This window comes from Cydia fagiglandana, chromosome 11, assembly GCF_963556715.1.
Source record: "Cydia fagiglandana chromosome 11, ilCydFagi1.1, whole genome shotgun sequence".
Taxonomy (NCBI): domain Eukaryota; kingdom Metazoa; phylum Arthropoda; class Insecta; order Lepidoptera; family Tortricidae; genus Cydia; species Cydia fagiglandana.
Window position 1 is genome coordinate 300,294 of NC_085942.1, and position 18,578 is coordinate 318,871.

Below are 18,578 nucleotides of genomic sequence, written 5' to 3' on the forward strand. Positions count from 1 at the left end.
TCGTGCTGTTTAAGTTAAATGTAAAACTGCTTAAATTTATGTGATTATATGACATGACAGTATAATTTGACGTCTTTGGTTTTATAGTCTGTGGTGTACTTCATTAAAAAATCCCAAAAAATCGGGATCGGATATCGTCATAAAAATACGAGAAATATATAATATTTGATCACATAAATATATATTATTATATTCTCAATCATGGGCGAAGTGTCATTAGAGACCACAGCTTACGCTAAGATCATACTACATGCAGCGAAATACCCGCATTGTGCAGTAAACGGGGTGCTTCTGGCAGACGCCACAAAAATTCGCGATGGGGCAAAAAACCAGGACCTGGATATTGTGGACACCGTGCCCCTGTTTCATCATAGCCATTATTTGTCACCTATGGCTGAAATTGCCCTCACACAGGTATTTTGACGATTTAACATTCTCTGTAATGTCATGGTTTACTTTAGGTTTAGGGAGTAATGTTTTCTTCTTGTTTTTTACTGGGAGGAACATCAGAATGATACATATGTCATAACTAGTGCTATATGGTCATGGGAGCCCCACATAGTTAGGATGGGATCACGTTTCCTGTCATGAAGGGTCATCAATTCAGCTTGTCACTGTAATTTCTAGGTTATTATTGATTGATTGATTGAAGCAGTAGTAAACTTATTTATTTAACTATTCTTTGTGCACATTCTTTTGCCCATTTATTTTGTAGAAGTCTAAAAGTTTTTAGATTTCTTAAGGTTTGATTTACTCACAGTTGATTAGTACAAAGTATAAGTAAATTTAATTGTTTATTCTATTTATTTATTTACCTTTAACACTTTCGCAACCGGGCAAAAAACGGTGCACTACCCCAGAAACCGGTCGTCTATATCTGCATACAAAACAACCCGCTGGGCGGGTTGTCCGGCATCTGAGCAAACATTATGAGTGCCTACCAGGCGGGTTCTCGGTAGTCAAAGTGTTAAAACTACTGCTTATTATAAACAATTAATAAAGAAAAACACACCAAGCTATTTAGTATTTTTTTTTTAAATTTCAGATAGAAACAATGGCACAGGCCAGTAACCGCATTATTGCTGGCTATTATGCGGCATGTGAAAACTTCCACGACAACTCGGTGGACAAGTGTCCGGGGCAGAAGATTGCTGAGAAGATAGTAGACCACTTCCCGTCTGCTGTGTTTGTAGTGGTATGTTGCTTCACGTCTGTTACTTCAGGATATTTACTGCTTAAAGTATGCCCCAAGGGCCACCAATTGGCAGTATTATTTAATAATTTGATGGACGATTAAGCCTTTATAAGGCAGTGGGAATATATAGCCCACTATGATTTTGAAATTGCAAAGTGGTAGGGTTCAATTTTACATAATTTCTGACTTCCTTAAACAAAAGGGTTAACCATGTTTTTTTTCTAAATGGCTTTTACTCCTAGCAAAAAATCTGTCAAAGTCACTTGTCAGGGTAAAACCTTGCTCGCGAGTTAAGACGAAATTGAATAGTAAAAGTGTCTTTTATCCTATAAAAACTGTTACAATGTGCTTGTGATTAGTGGTGGAAACTGTGGTAGTGTTTTCTACGTATAAAACTATTAAATTTGAGCAATAATAGTGCTAAATATCCGTGACTGACAAATTACGCATTTGAAATTTATAAGTCTACCCTCAATATTTTTCTCAAATTGTCACTTAGTGTTGCCAGTACAAAAACTTTAAAATCTACCAAAATAATGGGCGACGGTCTGAAAATATCGTCCGGAAAGAAAGTTGCAAGTCCTAACATATCAGCACAGGGAAAATGTTCGAAATGTCAGAAGACGCCAAATGAAAAAAAGCTATCAGTTAATTGTGATTTGTGCAAGAACCTCCTTTGTAGTGACTGCCATGGCCTGTCACCCACGGAAGTTAGAGTGCTTGAACTAAAGACTGTTGCTCGAGTTATGACATTTTATTGCACTGACTGCAGATCGTCAATAACGCAGTTGCCAATGATTCTGAAAAAACTGGACGAACTGACCGGTGAAGTGCAGAAGCTGCGCGTGCGCCAAAGCATGCTGGAAACGGAGTCAGCTGTTCGTGAAATAACAGAAAGATCGAACCGGGCGAACAACATCATCATCTATGATATTCCAGAATCTACGAGTGACACAGCCGAAGAGAGGAAAGAACATGATGTGCGTGAAACTACGAATTTGATAACTAGCATCTCGAAGAACGTGAGCTGTGTTGGAATAAAAGCGTTTCGCCTGGGTGCTAAGTCCAGCAGCCGCACGACTCCGCGTCCACTGAAGGTCATATTACGTAGCAAAAGCGATGCAATTGAAGTGCTCAAAAACAAAAAAAGGCTAGCGAAACCAACGTCCGTGAAAGCCGACCTTACTCCCATGCAAAGAGAGTACCTTCAGTATTTAAGAGAAGAGCTGAACAGGCGTATAAGCGAAGGTGAAACAGGGATCACAATCAAGTACATCCAGGGCCATTGTCTACGTCGTGGTCGGGTAGCCTCGGGTTCCCGACGTGAGCTCAGATACTTCTCTTTCCTTTGGTGCTCGTTTACTTGTGAGGAGCGCCTCCACCGCTCCGGTGTGACGCCTCGCGTGGTCCTGTAGGAGCTAGGCCTTCCCAAGCCTGCTGTGATGCTGCTGAGGACCCTGGCCGCTCCGGCCTGGGTGTTTCGGGTAGGTGTGGCGATGGAAAGAAACTCGATATTTTCCCATACGCGTATAATTTACGTTAACCTACACTTAATTCGTCCGTACACTTACGCCTGATGCGTAACAATCGTGATACGACGGTTTCTATCCTTAGAAGTAACTATACACTGAAAACACACGCGGCGTGGTCAATGGCTGCTGCCAAATCTAGCGTCAAACCCGGCAGTAATGTAACCTACGTGCGTTCGCTACAACGCTCTGAATCGTCCTGGGGCGGAAATAGAATCCATCCATATGAAGTTTCACCATAATGAATGTAGTGACATACCAGTTAAGTTACGCTTGAGCCTCTAGGAAATTGGCCTACGATTATTGCACACGGTACATGTGAAAGGTGCTTGCACTTGGCGTAAACATTCCTGCGGGGGGGAGGCCAGAGTTGAGCTGATACCTTGAAGCACAATTGATTAGCTAGTCTAACTTACAGCACTAGCAAACATTGACCACAGCGAAGTGGTGACATGAAAGAACAAGTAAACAACTAAATACTTATAAAGAAACAGTACCTAGTACAGTTGCAATTAGAAATCAGTGATTCATCTTGATATATGTAAATAAATTCAATTTAAACAGTAGGTACCATAAGTTGTTAACATGTGACAATACCAAACCATAACTTATAAATTAATACAGTTAAGTACACTCTACAGGTAATTTACACAATTTGACAACGGGCCGGATTAAGTCGCCGCCCTGAGTTTTTAATTTAACTGATCGTACAATATCATCTGCACCTTTAAATAATTGAATCACTCTACCTCTACGCCAGTGGAGAGGGGGTGCAGTTTCATCCTTGATTAAGACTAAATCATTTAAAGCCATGTTAGGAACATGGTTGTACCATTTGAGTCTGGTTTGCAAATTATTAAGGTAAGTAATATGCCATTTAGCCCAAAAGTTTTGTGAAATCTTTTGTAAAGACTGAAAATGTGATAAACATGCTACATTAGTGTCTTTCCACGGGTACTCAGGTACCGATAGCAATGGTTGCCCTATAAGAAAGTGGCCCGGAGTGAGTACTTCCAAGTCACATGGGTCCTCGGATAGAGGAACCAGAGGCCGTGAGTTAAGCACTGATTCTACCTTGGAAAAGACGGTTGAAAGACCCTCGAAGGTCAGTATGCGGTCTCCTAACTCACGCTTGAGTAGGTTCTTGCTACTCTTGACTGCGGCTTCTACCAAGCCTGACATGTGAGGGGCACCAGGAGGATTGAACTCCCAGCGGACACCTTGGCGACGAAATTCCTCCTGGAGGACAATTTCGTTGTCAAGTAAGAACTGACTAACCTCCTTGAGGTATGAGCTAGCACCTTTGAAATTTGTACCTTGATCGCTCCTGACTAAGGCGGGCAGCCCTCGTCGACTGACAAACCGTGTGAACGCCGCAATGAAGGCCTCGGTGCTCAGCGACGAGACGAGTTCAAGATGTACGGCTTTCGTTCCTAAACATACGAAAACACACAGATAAGCTTTGAGTGATTTAGCATTTCTGAGGTGACTACTTTTGACCCAGTAGGGACCGGCAAAATCGGTTGCTACTCCTGAAAAGGCACGAGCCGCCGTGACTCGGTCCGCTGGAAAATCTGCCATAAACGGGGCCTGCGTTGAAGCGTTGAATCTGAAACATGACATACAGCTATTGATTACGCGGGATACCACACGTCGCGCCGACGGGATCCAGTAACGTTGTCGGAGTATATTGATGAGTGCGCTCGTTGAAGCGTGACAATAGGTACGGTGATAATGCTGCATCAACATTTGAGTCCATTTATGGTCTTTAGGTAGAAGGTATGGATGCTTAGCATCGTAACGTAAGCATGAATGCCGCAGTCGCCCTCCGACGCGAATGAAGTGATTCTCATCTACGAAAACGCTGAGTTTTTGAAGTGACTTGCAAACAATCTTGCCTCCTTTCAATAACACGATTTCATCTCTGTAAGCATCCAGTTGAACATACTTAATCCAGTGGTTCATTGCCTCACGATTTTCGTCGATCGTTAGCGTAGGGCGAACGTTCCGTTGCGCTTTCGGCAAACGAACGTTCTTACAAAATCGCAATACGTATGACGTCACATTGATAAGCTTGTTGAACGAACTGACTCGTGATAACAGAAACTCCTCCCATGACTTCTCGGCCGGCGTAATGTGATGTAACTGTTTGAATCCGGGTAAATCTGGTGACATGGTGACCGGCATCGTCGGCCACTGTGACTCATTCGTCAGTAACCATTCTGGGTTCCACCAAAGATGAAACCCGATGAGGTCCTTCGCCGTAGCCCCCCGCGATGCGACATCGGCAGGGTTCGACTCCGATCTGACATACCTCCATGTCATAGGTCGGGTTGACTGTTGAATATCTTGAACACGGTTACCTTCAAAAGTCTGTAGCACATGAGGCTTTGTGTTCAACCAACATAGCACAATTCTGGAATCTGACCAAGCATTTATGCTGTCAATCTGAACTGATTCCTCGTATGCCGCTGCGACGTGGTTTAATAACTTATAAACCAGGTGGGCTGCATTTAACTCGCTCTTCGGAATGGTTTGTTTGACTCTCTTTGACGCTACGCGAGTCTTAGCTATCACTAACCGTACTAGTACATTCCCTGACGCGTCCTCAGTCCGGAGGTACACGCAGGCTCCGTAGCCGAGCTCCGACGCATCTCCAAAACCGTGGAGGGAGTGTGACACCGCACCGGGCAGAGTGACGCACCGCGGGATCTGTAGCTGACTCAAGTGATGTAGATCTTGAATGAGTTCATTCCATTGAAGGTCTTGAGTATGGGACAGTGGCTCATCCCACTGTAATCCATCTGTGAACAGTGATTGTAAAAACAGTTTGAATCTAAATATGATTGGTGCGCAATAGCCACACGGGTCATACAGTCTAGCTATGGTACTCAATATGCTACGTTTCGTCGTTGGTTGGCCCAACGGTATGTTGAGTTGATACGACATGGAATCTGACATGGGGTTCCACTGTATCCCTAATACCTTTATGAAACTCTTGTCGTCAGAGTCAAACTGACGAGGCATCTCACAATGCTCCTGCGGAAGATCCTGTAATAATTCTCTGCGGTTAGACGACCATTTGCGTAACTCATATCCAGCGCTCTGCATGAGTTCTATGAGTTCTGATTTGAGTTCTTGGGCCTCGGTGAGTGAATCAGCCCCAGTGAGGATGTCGTCAACATATACATCTCTGCGCATGATATGAGCAGCCGGTGAGTCTGGATGCTGGGCTTCCCAGTCATCAGCTAATCGAAGTAAGGTCCTTATCGCGATGAAAGGACTGGAGCGTAGTCCGTATGTATTGGTATTTAACTCATATACCTGTACATCCTGCGACGGATCCTCGCGCCACAGAATCAGCTGATAGCGCCTATCGCTGGGGTGTATCCACGTTTGCCGGAACATCATTCTGATGTCGGTCGTGAAGACAACTTGATGACGTCTGAAATTTAACAATATTTGAGTGATATCATTTTGAAGCGGTTTGCCTGAGTGAAGGCATTGATTGAGCGATACGCCGGTGCTTGAGTTAGCTGCAGCGTTATATACGACGCGGATCTTTTCGGATCCTTTTTTGAAAATTCCGTGGTGGGGTATTACATAGTGTTCGCTCTCGAAATTAAAGTCTGATTTGGACATATGACCAAGTGCCTCATAGTCCCTCATGAATTCCTTATATTTTTCAGCAAATACTGGATTCTTGGCCAGCCTGGCCTCCAACGAAATCAGTCTACGCATGGCTAGAGCCCTAGACTCGCCCAGCTTGGGTCGGTCTGCCCGCAGCGGCAACCGCACCATGAATTGGCCATTATCTAAACGTTGAGTAGTGGAGGTATACAACCTTTCACATTCGAGGTGTTCTGGGTGTTGCGGCCGCTCCTCGGGGGGCTGCTCCACTCTCCAAAACCTTTCTAGGACGTCCTCGAGCCGAGTAGCATGGATGCCGTAGTCCTCTACTGATGTCCCGGCGGTCGGTGTTGTTAATGATGATGGGTAATTCCAAGTTGCCCCCATCAGCACGTGACCGAAGCAGGTGCCGTACGCCTCAACACCTGGAATGTTAGTGAGTATCTTTGAACCAGTGTATATATAATTGAGCACATCCGTTCCTAGAATGATGTCCACATCCTGCGATTTATCCAAGGCAGGGTCAGCTAATTCAAGTTTTGATGAATCCAAATGAGTCCTGATCTCAGTATCATAATAAGGTATGTTTCCCGTAACCTTGTACATGACTGTAGCTACTACACTGATGATAGGCACTGTTTTCCCGCGTGGTTTGAATACAAGCTTAGCAATCGTGCCTGGCACATTTACCTTTATGTCACCTACTCCAAAAATATTATTCCCAGTAAACTGTTGGTGTACTTTGAATCTTTCTACAAATGATTTCTTCACTACGGAGCACCCCGCTCCCGAGTCAAGCAAAGCCCTAGCTTTAACATAAGACCCATTGCCTGATCTGACCATGATCACAGCTGTAGGAGAGACACGAATTGGCGCCATTCGTAGTCTTTCCTCCGGTGCACCAACAGTGGCCTGATCTCATTGTTCAGGCTCAGGACTGCTCCGAGTCCCGAAGCGCAATGAGTGGAATGACTGCTGCGCCGCTTGAACACGCGCGCCTACCTTAGCCCTCGGTATATGACCGGTGGGAATCAGCTGAGCCGGCTGAAGCGCACTATGAGGTGACCCTGTCTCCCTCCTTTGGGGTTGGTCTGGTACTGACGGCTTGGGAGACTGCGGCTTCGCAGCCCTCGGCGGAGATGTAGTCGGTCGCTGGGGAGACGGCCACCGCTCCGGCAGCGTGACTGCTCTCGACGTGCTTGGCGTGGCAAGCGGCATGACCCTTACCCGATGGACAGCTGCTTCAACTGCCATGGGTGGGGCTCTCCCCGCTGCACCACCATCGCACAGCAGTGAGTTGTGTGCGGACGACTCACACTGTGCGCACCAGTTGCGCTGCATGCACTCGCGTGCATAGTGACTGCGCAGGCATCTGAAGCATGCGCCTGACTTCCTAGCCCAGGTCTTCCGCTCCGAAATCGCCAGGTTAAGGAACTTCGGGCATTTGTACAAGCTGTGCTGGTCACTCGAGCAGTATGAGCAAAGAACAGGGGGTGAATTCACCTGATTGGTCTCTTGTTCGATGGCGAAGACCCTCGCTGGCGGTCCCGGTTTCCTGGTAGCTTGACCCGACGGCCCCGCTCTTCCTCGTGCAGGTGCGGAACCACGCTGCGCAGTTGGTTGCTCCACCGCTGCTGGCGAGACCGCTTGCTGAACCCGGCACTGCTCCTCCAACAGCGCCAGTAGCTGCGTGAGAGTGGGCAACACCTCCGGATTGCCACCGTACCTCTCCTCGTATAAGGTCTTGATTCTGTTCGGTAGTTTCTGCCTGTCCACGGGGTGTGTGTGACTGGCCAGCCTCTCCAGCCGACGCCTCGTCTAGCTGGATCAGCAGCCGGTTAACCTCGCTGAAGCACTCCTGGTATTGAAGTCGTTCCTCCTCCTCGAGCTCACCTTCGTAGGCCAGCAGTGACTCGTGGGCCTTGACGTACTCAGTATAAATAAGATCAAAGTGCCGCTTCGCCACCGACGCGGCCATGCTGTCAGGTCGTGATGTGACCGTGCCAGCATAGTCGGTCAACATTTGGTACTTGGTGCGCAGCTGCACCTTGATTGACTTTAACGACATGACGTGAATTTACTTTACGATTAATGAAAGACACTAATTTGTGACACTATTCGACTAACAGTTTACAAGTTAGGTGGCTTTGGCTTTACCTTAAAGTTGGATTTTATATTGACGATAACCTAATTAATCTATTGGCGACACTTGACGTTGACAGATAATTCTAACCTAAATGTCCCAAACTGACGTTTGCCGCGAACCGGAAATGTCCTTATGCTAAAGATGGCCGCACTCCGCACTGTACGGTCCCCGTCCGTTGCCTACGCAAGAAAATGGCGGCCGACGCCTTCCCTTTTATTACGATTTGATTTGATTTTTTCGCACTATGCCCAACCGCACCGGGCTCCGTTTCCACTGAATTTAACGGCAAAAATGAATAATGCTGACACGATGAGTACCTTGAAGCGATGATTACGCTACCAATGCGATGTACCGCTGCGGTGCTCGCGTTGATGACGATGGCTTTCAATAATATCGTGCTGTAATTCCTCCCCTCTGATGGGAACACCAAAAATGTCTACGTCGTGGTCGGGTAGCCTCGGGTTCCCGACGTGAGCTCAGATACTTCTCTTTCCTTTGGTGCTCGTTTACTTGTGAGGAGCGCCTCCACCGCTCCGGTGTGACGCCTCGCGTGGTCCTGTAGGAGCTAGGCCTTCCCAAGCCTGCTGTGATGCTGCTGAGGACCCTGGCCGCTCCGGCCTGGGTGTTTCGGGTAGGTGTGGCGATGGAAAGAAACTCGATATTTTCCCATACGCGTATAATTTACGTTAACCTACACTTAATTCGTCCGTACACTTACGCCTGATGCGTAACAATCGTGATACGACGGTTTCTATCCTTAGAAGTAACTATACACTGAAAACACACGCGGCGTGGTCAATGGCTGCTGCCAAATCTAGCGTCAAACCCGGCAGTAATGTAACCTACGTGCGTTCGCTACAACGCTCTGAATCGTCCTGGGGCGGAAATAGAATCCATCCATATGAAGTTTCACCATAATGAATGTAGTGACATACCAGTTAAGTTACGCTTGAGCCTCTAGGAAATTGGCCTACGATTATTGCACACGGTACATGTGAAAGGTGCTTGCACTTGGCGTAAACAGCCATCCAGCAATCGTAGAGACCGCCCAACTGGCCGCCAGACCGGCAAAAAACCAATAGTTCACACCAGAAATAGCCAGAATCTTCCGACTGTGGTCACCAACAATAAGGCCACCACAGTTGGAGTACATTTACCTCCTATTATTACAGTTACTATTTTTTACACGAATATTCAATCTGTTACTACCAAACTAGACCTACTTATTGCTAGAGTAAATAACTTGAAACCTACCCTGATCATTATTACAGAAACATGGCTCAAACCAAATATTCCCGACTCGATGATAAAAATACCAGGCTATGACTTATATAGAGACGACCGGATTGAAAAACGTAGTGGTGGAGTAGCAATATATGCTGCAAATAAATTGGACATTAAAATGAAAACAAAATTAAACACTAAGTACAACACAAAACATACAAACGCTGAGTGCCTATTTTTGGACGTGGAGGTTGGTGATTGTAAATTCATCTTATGTGGCGTATATAGGGGACATGAGTCAAGGATTGAACAAGACAATACCCTTCTTAATACGCTGAGCGTGGCTTCGGAGTCGAATTTATTTATCGCCATGGGGGATTTTAATTACGGTGGAGTAAAGTGGCCATTAGAAAGCTCTGGATACCTGACACCAAGAGAGGATAACTTTGTGCAATGGTACAAGGATACGAACTTCCATCAACTGGTTAATAAAGACACTAGATTTCGCCAAGGCAACCAACCATCCTGCCTAGACCTTATCCTAACAAATGATGACATACTAATAGCAAATATTGACCACCAAGCTCCTATTGGTAAAAGTGATCACACTTGCATGCAAGCTACCATACAGTTGCAATCGAAGACACCTCGCAGCAATAGCCAACTGCGATATAACTACAACCGAGCGGACTACGATAAATTAAATGAGACAATTTCACGCAAGTTAACACAAAGTATAGAATCAGTGAATAACGTCATAGAACAGTACAATGTATTTCTTACTGTAGTGATGGATGCTGTTGCCCAATATGTACCACAGGCTAAAATTAAAACAAATGATGAAACTTCTGATAAGCCGTGGATCAATAAAGAGATTCGAGATATGATAAAGCAGAAAATAGGGCTTTGGGACAAATATGTGCTAACTGGCTTGGATGAATTTTATAAAGACTACCGGAAGCTAAATAACAAGCTAACAAACCGTATTAGAACATGCCGCATAAAATATGAAACAGACTTGTTAAATACTGGCCCAAAGCGGTTTTACTCCTATATTCGCCAACAATTAACATCGAAGGTCAGCACACCCAACGTCTTAAGAAACAAACAAGGACTTACCATAACCTGTGCCCCTGATATCGCTGAAGCTTTTGCGGACCAGTTTGAGGATGTCTTTCAGTTGGAACCTCACGGTCAACTGCCACATCTAGACCTATCCCTCAGAGTTGAGGAGTGTATTGCAGACATTACCTTCTCTACAGATAAAGTTAAACAAGTCATTAAAGAAATGAAAACAGATTCTGTACCAGGACCGGATGATATTCCTGTTACACTGCTGCAAAAGTGCGATACCTTGGTCAGCCCTTTAGCCAAGATAATGCAGGCATCATATGATACGGGCACGTTACCTAAGCAATGGAAAACAGCCACCGTGACACCAATATTCAAGAAAGGAGATAAGCTTGAACCATCTAACTACAGGCCGATAAGCCTCACTAGCGTAGCATGCAAAGCTATGGAGAAAATTCTAGTAAAACACATAAGAGAATTTCTTGCTCTGCACTGTGTGATAGGTGACCAACAGCATGGTTTCTGCCCGCATCGTTCCACAGTCTCTAACTTGCTGTCTTGCCTCTCTGCCTGGAGTAAAAGTTTTAACAAGAGAGACCCTACTGATGTCATTTACCTTGACTATGAAAAAGCCTTCGACAAAGTTCCCACAGAGAGGCTACTTCACAAATTGGAACATTTGGGAATCCGTGGGAAACTATTATTATGGATAAGGGCCTTCCTACAGTATCATCATATCAGCCCTTTATCGCCCACTGCTGAGCATAGGCCTCTCTTCTAGTACGCCACTTGTCCCGGTCCTGAGCTAATCTCATCCAGCAGTGACCCGCAATTTTCCGGATGTCGTCCACCCAACGAGCCAACGGACGCCAGGCGCTTCTTTCATTTGAAAGCGGCCACCATTCTGTTAACATTTTAGTCCACCTGCCATCACTCTGCCTAGCAACATGTCCTGCCCAATTCCATTTTAGTTTGGTAATGACGAAACCCACGTCATGCACCTTGGTGCGGCGACGGATCTCGACATTCCTTACTCGATCTTGAAGCTTGATACCGAGCATGGCGCGCTCCATGGCTCTCTGTGCTACGCGGATTTTATGCACAGCCCCCTTAGTGAGCGTCCATGTCTCGGCACCATAGGTCATGGTGGGCAGGACACATTGGTTAAAGAGGCGAGTCTTCAGGCATTGTGGAATGTTAGCAGGTTTCAGGATGTCCGCTAATTTATTGAATGCCGCCCAACCGAGCTGGATTCTCCTGGAGATCTCCTTCTGCTGGTGTGTTTTGTCAAATGATAGAATATGTCCAAGATACAAGTATTGCTCGACCACCTCCAGTCTTTCGTTCCCAACCATAATGGTTGGAATCGATTTACTAGAGATGTTCGTCATAACCTTAGTCTTGGACATATTCATCTTAAGACCTATTTTCAAAGAAGCATGGTATAGGCTTTCAATCATGCTTTGGAGATCTTCCAGGGTCTCGGCAAACAAAACAATGTCGTCGGCAAATCTCAGGTGCGACAAGAAGACACCATGGATATTGATACCAGTTTTGTCCCATGCAAGCGTTTTTATGACGTCTTCCAGTACCGCCGTAAAAAGCTTGGGTGAAATGGTATCCCCTTGACGCACTCCCCTTTGGATGGATATTGGGTTACTGAGTTTGTGAAGCCGAACTTGCATTGTTGCCGAGCTATATAGCTCCCGGAGCACATCCACATAGCGAGTGTCAATCGAGCAGCGATGGAGAGAGTCAAACACGGCCCAATCTTCGACACTGTCGAAGGCCTTTTCGTAATCTACGAAGGCCATGCACAGGGGCCGGTTGTATTCAGAACTTTTCTCCATCAGCTGCTTGACTGCATGGATGGACTGCATTCCTACAGTATAGAACCTTCAAAGTTAGAGTTGGTGAAACCAAGTCACGGCAACGAGAGATACACAGTGGAGTACCACAGGGTTCAGTTTTGGGCCCCGTGCTTTACATACTATATACAGTTGACCTGCCGCGTCGCCTAAAATGCAGTATTAGTACTTTTGCGGATGACACCAAGTTATTTGCTAACCCACTCGTAGATTACAGCCATCTACAAGATGATCTGAATGCATTAGCAAGCTGGTCTAAAGAATGGCTAATCAATCTGAATTCTGCCAAATGTACTATACTTCACATAGGAAATCGGAACCCCCGCCTAACTTACAACTTGGATGGCACTCCACTAACGGCTGTAAAAACACAAACTGACCTAGGCGTTAAGATCTCAGAGGATCTAAAGTGGGAAGAGCACATCTCTACAATGGTAAAGAAAGCCAGAAGCCTGATTTACCTCATTAGAAAAGCTTTCAAAACCTTGACACCAGAAATGATGTTAAAAATTTACAAAACCTATGTCAGACCCATACTGGAATATGCTTTTCAAGCCTGGAGTCCTTACTTTGCCAAGGACATAGATATGCTGGAGAAGGTTCAACGGAGTTTCACAAAACTACCAAGGCAACTTAAGAACAAGCCGTATGAGGAGAGACTGAAGGAACTGAAGCTCACTACTCTTAAGCACCGCAGAGAACGTGGAGACCTAATAGAAACATACAAAATACTGTCTGGGCACTATGACCTCAAGGATTTTCATGAGATGTTCAAGCGCAACAACAACACCCGTCTGAGAGGTCATCACTTAAAGTTAGAAAGGCATAGGTCCCACAGTAACCCATACAAACACTTTCTGAGCAACCGAGTAGTGAGGGCTTGGAACAAACTCCCCGAAGATGTGGTTTCAGCACAAAATGTGAACCAATTTAAAAATAAATTAGACAGACACATCAATACATCTACTTGTCAACGATAACTATTAATGATTACTGGATACAGGCAATATCAGTTGTCACAACTGCCTGCCTGCTTACACAATAATAATAATAAAATTTAAGCCCGGTGGATTTTTGAAGTTTGTTTGCCCCAGTTTGCAATCTGACCACCCAGTTTGTCTGACCAATCTGTTATTTTAATCAAAAGCTGGACAACAGTTTATTTAGTATCTGGCTTATAATATGAAAAACTGACCTTTTCATTTTGAAGACTTCTAAAATAGTTATTTACGATACAAGTGCGAAAAAGAGGAAATTCGAAACGAGTGGCGATAAATTAAAACACGACCGAAGGGAGTGTTTTAAATCGACACGAGTTGCGAATTACCTATTCGCACGTGTATCGTACAACGTTTTACAGTACATATGGCCCTTTAAACTTTTGACATCGCACGAAAAATGCTATTTTACGCACTAGTGCGGAAAAATATGACCATATGTACTGTAAATATCATTAAAGGTAACGCTACTATGGCAACTAATGTTTAATTTATCCTAAGTTATCTACTTATTTGATTATAGACCGGGAGATAGTGACACATTTTACTGGGTCATTTGTACCAGTATGGCGGTTCGTCAGGGGTCTAAGTACGTAATGAACGAAATAAAAAATGATGGTCATAGCGCTGGTACCGGCGGCCCAATCGCGTGGGCGTTAGTCGAACGTGTCGGATAAAATACGTGTGTCGAACGATTTGTTCCACAAAAATCCTCGTATTATTCGATAGTCCATAAAAAAGAAGTAGACGGTAGCGTAATGCCATACTTCTCCGGTGTGACTTACAGCCCGCCATACTGAGGCGAACACGTTAATTTAAAAACAACAATTCAATCATTTGTGCCAAGCTAATTTTTGCACAGGTGATCATCGTCGAGCAGCCATTCATGGACATCACCATGCCATACTTTTCGGATGGTTCCAAATGGCCGCCATACCGCCGCAAAGGAGTTAATTTTTTTTTATTGTTAAACGATTTGTACCATCTTGTAATTTTTTTTCAAGACTTTCTGTGTGATCATAAATGGAAATCTCATAATGCCATACCTGTAGGAGGTGGCAAATGTGTACAATTTTTTTTTTATTTCAAGTATGGTGCCCCTTTTTCCCCCTATTAGAAGTATGGCAAATATAATAATGGTCACATTGCATCATACAATTTCCAAAAATCCAAATGCCATACTGGTACAAATCGTCAAAAAATTGTTTTTTGTTTTAAGTCTTGGCTTAAGTCTCACAGTCGTCCGCCCCGTAGTTATAATCTGAAATATTTTTTTTAGGTATAATTGTATCCAAACAAACAGAATATGATGATGCCATGCTGTAAAAAATTATTTTACGTATACATAGTCGTATTTTTGAAACGTGTCGATTAAATAAGTTTTTCAAGTATGGCAGCACTTTTTCCCCCTACTATAAGTATGGCAATTATAATAACGGTCACATTTTATCAAATACTTTCCAAAACTTTAAATGCAATACTGGTACAAATCGTTTAGCAATAAAAAAAAAATTAACTCCTTTGCGGCGGTATGGCGGCCATTTGGAACCATCCGAAAAGTATGGCATGGTGATGTCCATGAATGGCTGCTCGACGATGATCACCTGTGCAAAAATTAGCTTGGCACAAATGATTGAATTGTTGTTTTTAAATTAACGTGTTCGCCTCAGTATGGCGGGCTGTAAGTCACACCGGAGAAGTATGGCATTACGCTACCGTCTACTTCTTTTTTATGGACTATCGAATAATACGAGGATTTTTGTGGAACAAATCGTTCGACACTCGTATTTTATCCGACACGTTCGACTAACGCCCACGCGATTGGGCCGCCGGTACCAGCGCTATGACCATCATTTTTCTTTCCTTCATTACATGCTTAGACCCCTGACGAACCGCCATACTGGTACAAATGACCCAGTAAAATGTGTCACTATCTCCCGGTCTATTACCTTTACAACTTGTCAGTGAAGTAAAACAATATGCATATTCGTAATAATTAAGTTTGGCTCCCAATTTCACATGTATTGTTTTGATGGGACACAGCTTTGAATTAAAGTAATTAAACCTTTTCAGGTGGACAACAGGAAAATGGTGCAGCACTTGGACACCCCGGCCATCAAGCTTCACAAGTATGTGGAGGGAAAGTGGAAACTCAAGGATGCCACCAAAGTGCTGTTCCGTAAGTATAACGATTTCTCTTTTCTTTTTTTAGATTGCAACAGTCTATCAGAGAATGTCCCTCCGGTTTCAACCATTGATGGTCTGTCACATAGAGAGAATTCTGTACATATGTATTACTATTTGTTCTCTGATATAATATAATAATATGCTGCTGCATTTAGTAGTAATAGTAGTAGTAGTACATTTTATTGTACAAAATAGAAAAAACTAAACAGGATGAAAGTCGAAACACACATCATTACTATCATTAGTACAATAGCGAACTAAGGGATTTTAGGGCTATTCTATTTACTGATTGATCTTTCATTGACAAGACCATTAATGCTGTTTCAATTTTCTGGCATTACCATTACCATTTATGCACATTATAATTAGGATTTTAGGAATAATTAATATTAAAATTATTCCAGAAACCCCGTACGTGCTGGAGACGGTGTCCCAGCTGCTGCAGAGCGAGGTGCAGCGCGCGCTGGTTGACTTCGACAACTACCTGGACGACGCCACGCAGGACTGGACGAACCTCGGCATCGAGAAGCTGGTCGCCAGTATCGACGCGAGCAATGACGACTGTAAGGACAAGGACTATCGATAGAAACGGATAGCTTAGCATTTTGATACAATGATAGTGTGTCCGAGTAGGATTTCGTACATGAGTAGATTTTCAAGTGATAAGTAAACGTATCTACCAACGAAATTCTGACTTTGCATCAGTTAGGAAAATTGATAGCTAATACAGGTTTTCTTATTATAAATTTAATAAGTATTATTGTAAAAGTTAAAAATTACTAATTTTTAAATTTTTTAGTAGCCTATAATACGGTATATATTTTTGTAACCCTATGACAGTAAAACTTTATTTAATCATACCAAGTGGCACAGTTCGCCATCAGATATGTCGGAGCGGCCGAGGTGCTCACAAGTGTTTACAATGGTGTGTAAATATTTGTACAGGCGTGTACAGATATTTTTGAGCATCTCTGCCGCTCCGACATATCTGATGGCGATTATACTTATTCCCAAAAACACTATTAATAATTGTATTTATTAATATCATTCCAATCAGCCCATTATAAATTTTTATACTATTAAATTACTATTTCATATAGTATAAAAATAATCATACATATAAGGAGCTACCTAAATAGTAAATTATGTTTAAGAATAGTTTTTTCTGGTATTTGGTTGTTTACGTTATATTATAACTTAACGCTAAGGTGAGGTTATTTATGTAAATTATAGAAAATATAATAGAATATATTTGAATACATTTTTGTTCGCACGAGTAAATATGTGTATGTATTGATTAAATATGTTATTAAAGTGATGTTCCACCAATTTGTTGCATTCATTATACCTACCTATACCACCTGTTCTGAAAGGATTAATATAATGAGCCCCCAGAAACCAAACGTTTTGTTGAATAGTAAGGTTAAAGTAAAAAAAAAATATATTAAATTTTACATATTATGTATCTATAAAACTTAAGAAACTAAAACCCGTTCTGAGCCATGCCGGGTCCAAAGGTCCCCATCACACTAGCAGCGTTACCCCGCTGTATGGCGATGGAGACCTGTTGGACAAGCCAAGACTCAGAACGGGGGTCATTCCCCTTTTCTCTGAGGCGCTTGCCAAGCTCCTTGAAGAGCTCTCGTGCCTCCCGTTCCCAGGGCCCGGCTGTCGACGGCGACGGGCACCAGGGCACGGGGTCGTACGTGGCTCCCAAGGCAGAGTATTTCTGTCGCTTATTTTTGGCGGCAATCTCTGCCGCCGAATCTGGTGTGTCCTATATTCATTCATGGGATGCAGCTAATGTTGCATCCCATATAAGACACCGCCCTCTCTGCCAGGGAACCAGCGTTAAAGTTGGTCACTGGTTCCTGTTGGCGAGTTTGCAATGAGCGCCATCTACTGTCACTATAATTTCGCTAAGCGCATAGGATTTATTGGCGTGTATTATACGTAATGTACCGGTAGCATTACGCAAAAAAATTCACGTTTGTTGTATGGGAGCCCCATTTAAATATTTATTATATTCTGTTTTTAGTATTTGTGTTATAGCGGCAACAGAAATACATATGTGAAAATTTCAACTGCCTAGCTGTCACGGTTGATGAGATACAGCCTGGTGACAGACGGACAGTGGAGTCTTAGTAATAGGGTCCCGTGTATGTATGTATATATGTCATTTGATTGACAAAATCAAGTGCTGGAGTGAATTAATTAAATATACAAACCCTAAAAATGTGGGATAAGCTCATTGTCAAACTAAATGCTGGTCTTCAACGTCCCTAGCTGGCATTTGCTAAGAGCGTTTCAAAAAATTGTCACATAGTACGCACGGAATTTTGTACCTTAACCCAGATTTCAGTAGCTCAACCCTCGGAGTAATTAACAAGGCTCAACCAAACTTCCACTCAACTCAGTTGGCGAGTTTACGGTGGGATGAGCGCCATCTACCGACTGTTGTTGCTGACACCTGAGATAGGATGAATAGCGGGTTGTTATATATTAACTTTGTTATTACAAAATGACAATTTTAAAAACAAAAAATAAATGTACGTGTTTTGGAGCGATGTGCCTGTTTAACAGCAGAGATTACGAAAACAAAGTGAGCGTTTCAAAGAGAGAAATGTTAGCGCCTGACAAGATTTAATCTTCAGCGCATACTTGGTTTACAAGAATGCTCTTCAATATTTGTCAGGCGCTTAGAGTACTTATAAAATCCCGTGAGACAAA

At 43.5% G+C, this 18,578-nt stretch overlaps 1 protein-coding gene across 1 annotated transcript; it reads left to right on the forward strand.

Annotated features, from left to right (window-relative positions):
- The first annotated feature begins 97 nt into the window (after positions 1-97).
- On the forward strand, positions 98-17,177 carry LOC134668764 (ER membrane protein complex subunit 8/9 homolog). The gene is made up of 4 exons (XM_063526219.1): positions 98-414; positions 1,046-1,195; positions 15,735-15,840; positions 16,253-17,177. Exons 1-4 carry the CDS (start codon positions 202-204, stop codon positions 16,432-16,434), a joined length of 651 nt encoding a protein of 216 aa, XP_063382289.1. The 5' UTR covers positions 98-201; the 3' UTR covers positions 16,435-17,177.
- The last annotated feature ends 1,401 nt before the right edge of the window (positions 17,178-18,578 follow it).

Bases quoted from the DNA above. Each gene is read 5' to 3' on its own strand.
- LOC134668764 (XM_063526219.1), top strand. From the start codon at position 202: ATGGGCGAAGTGTCATTAGAGACCACAGCTTACGCTAAGATCATACTA. The intron at 1,196-15,734 runs GTATGTTGCTTC...AAACCTTTTCAG, and splicing joins CGTCTGCTGTGTTTGTAGTG to GTGGACAACAGGAAAATGGT. The intron at 15,841-16,252 runs GTAAGTATAACG...AAATTATTCCAG, and splicing joins TGCCACCAAAGTGCTGTTCC to AAACCCCGTACGTGCTGGAG.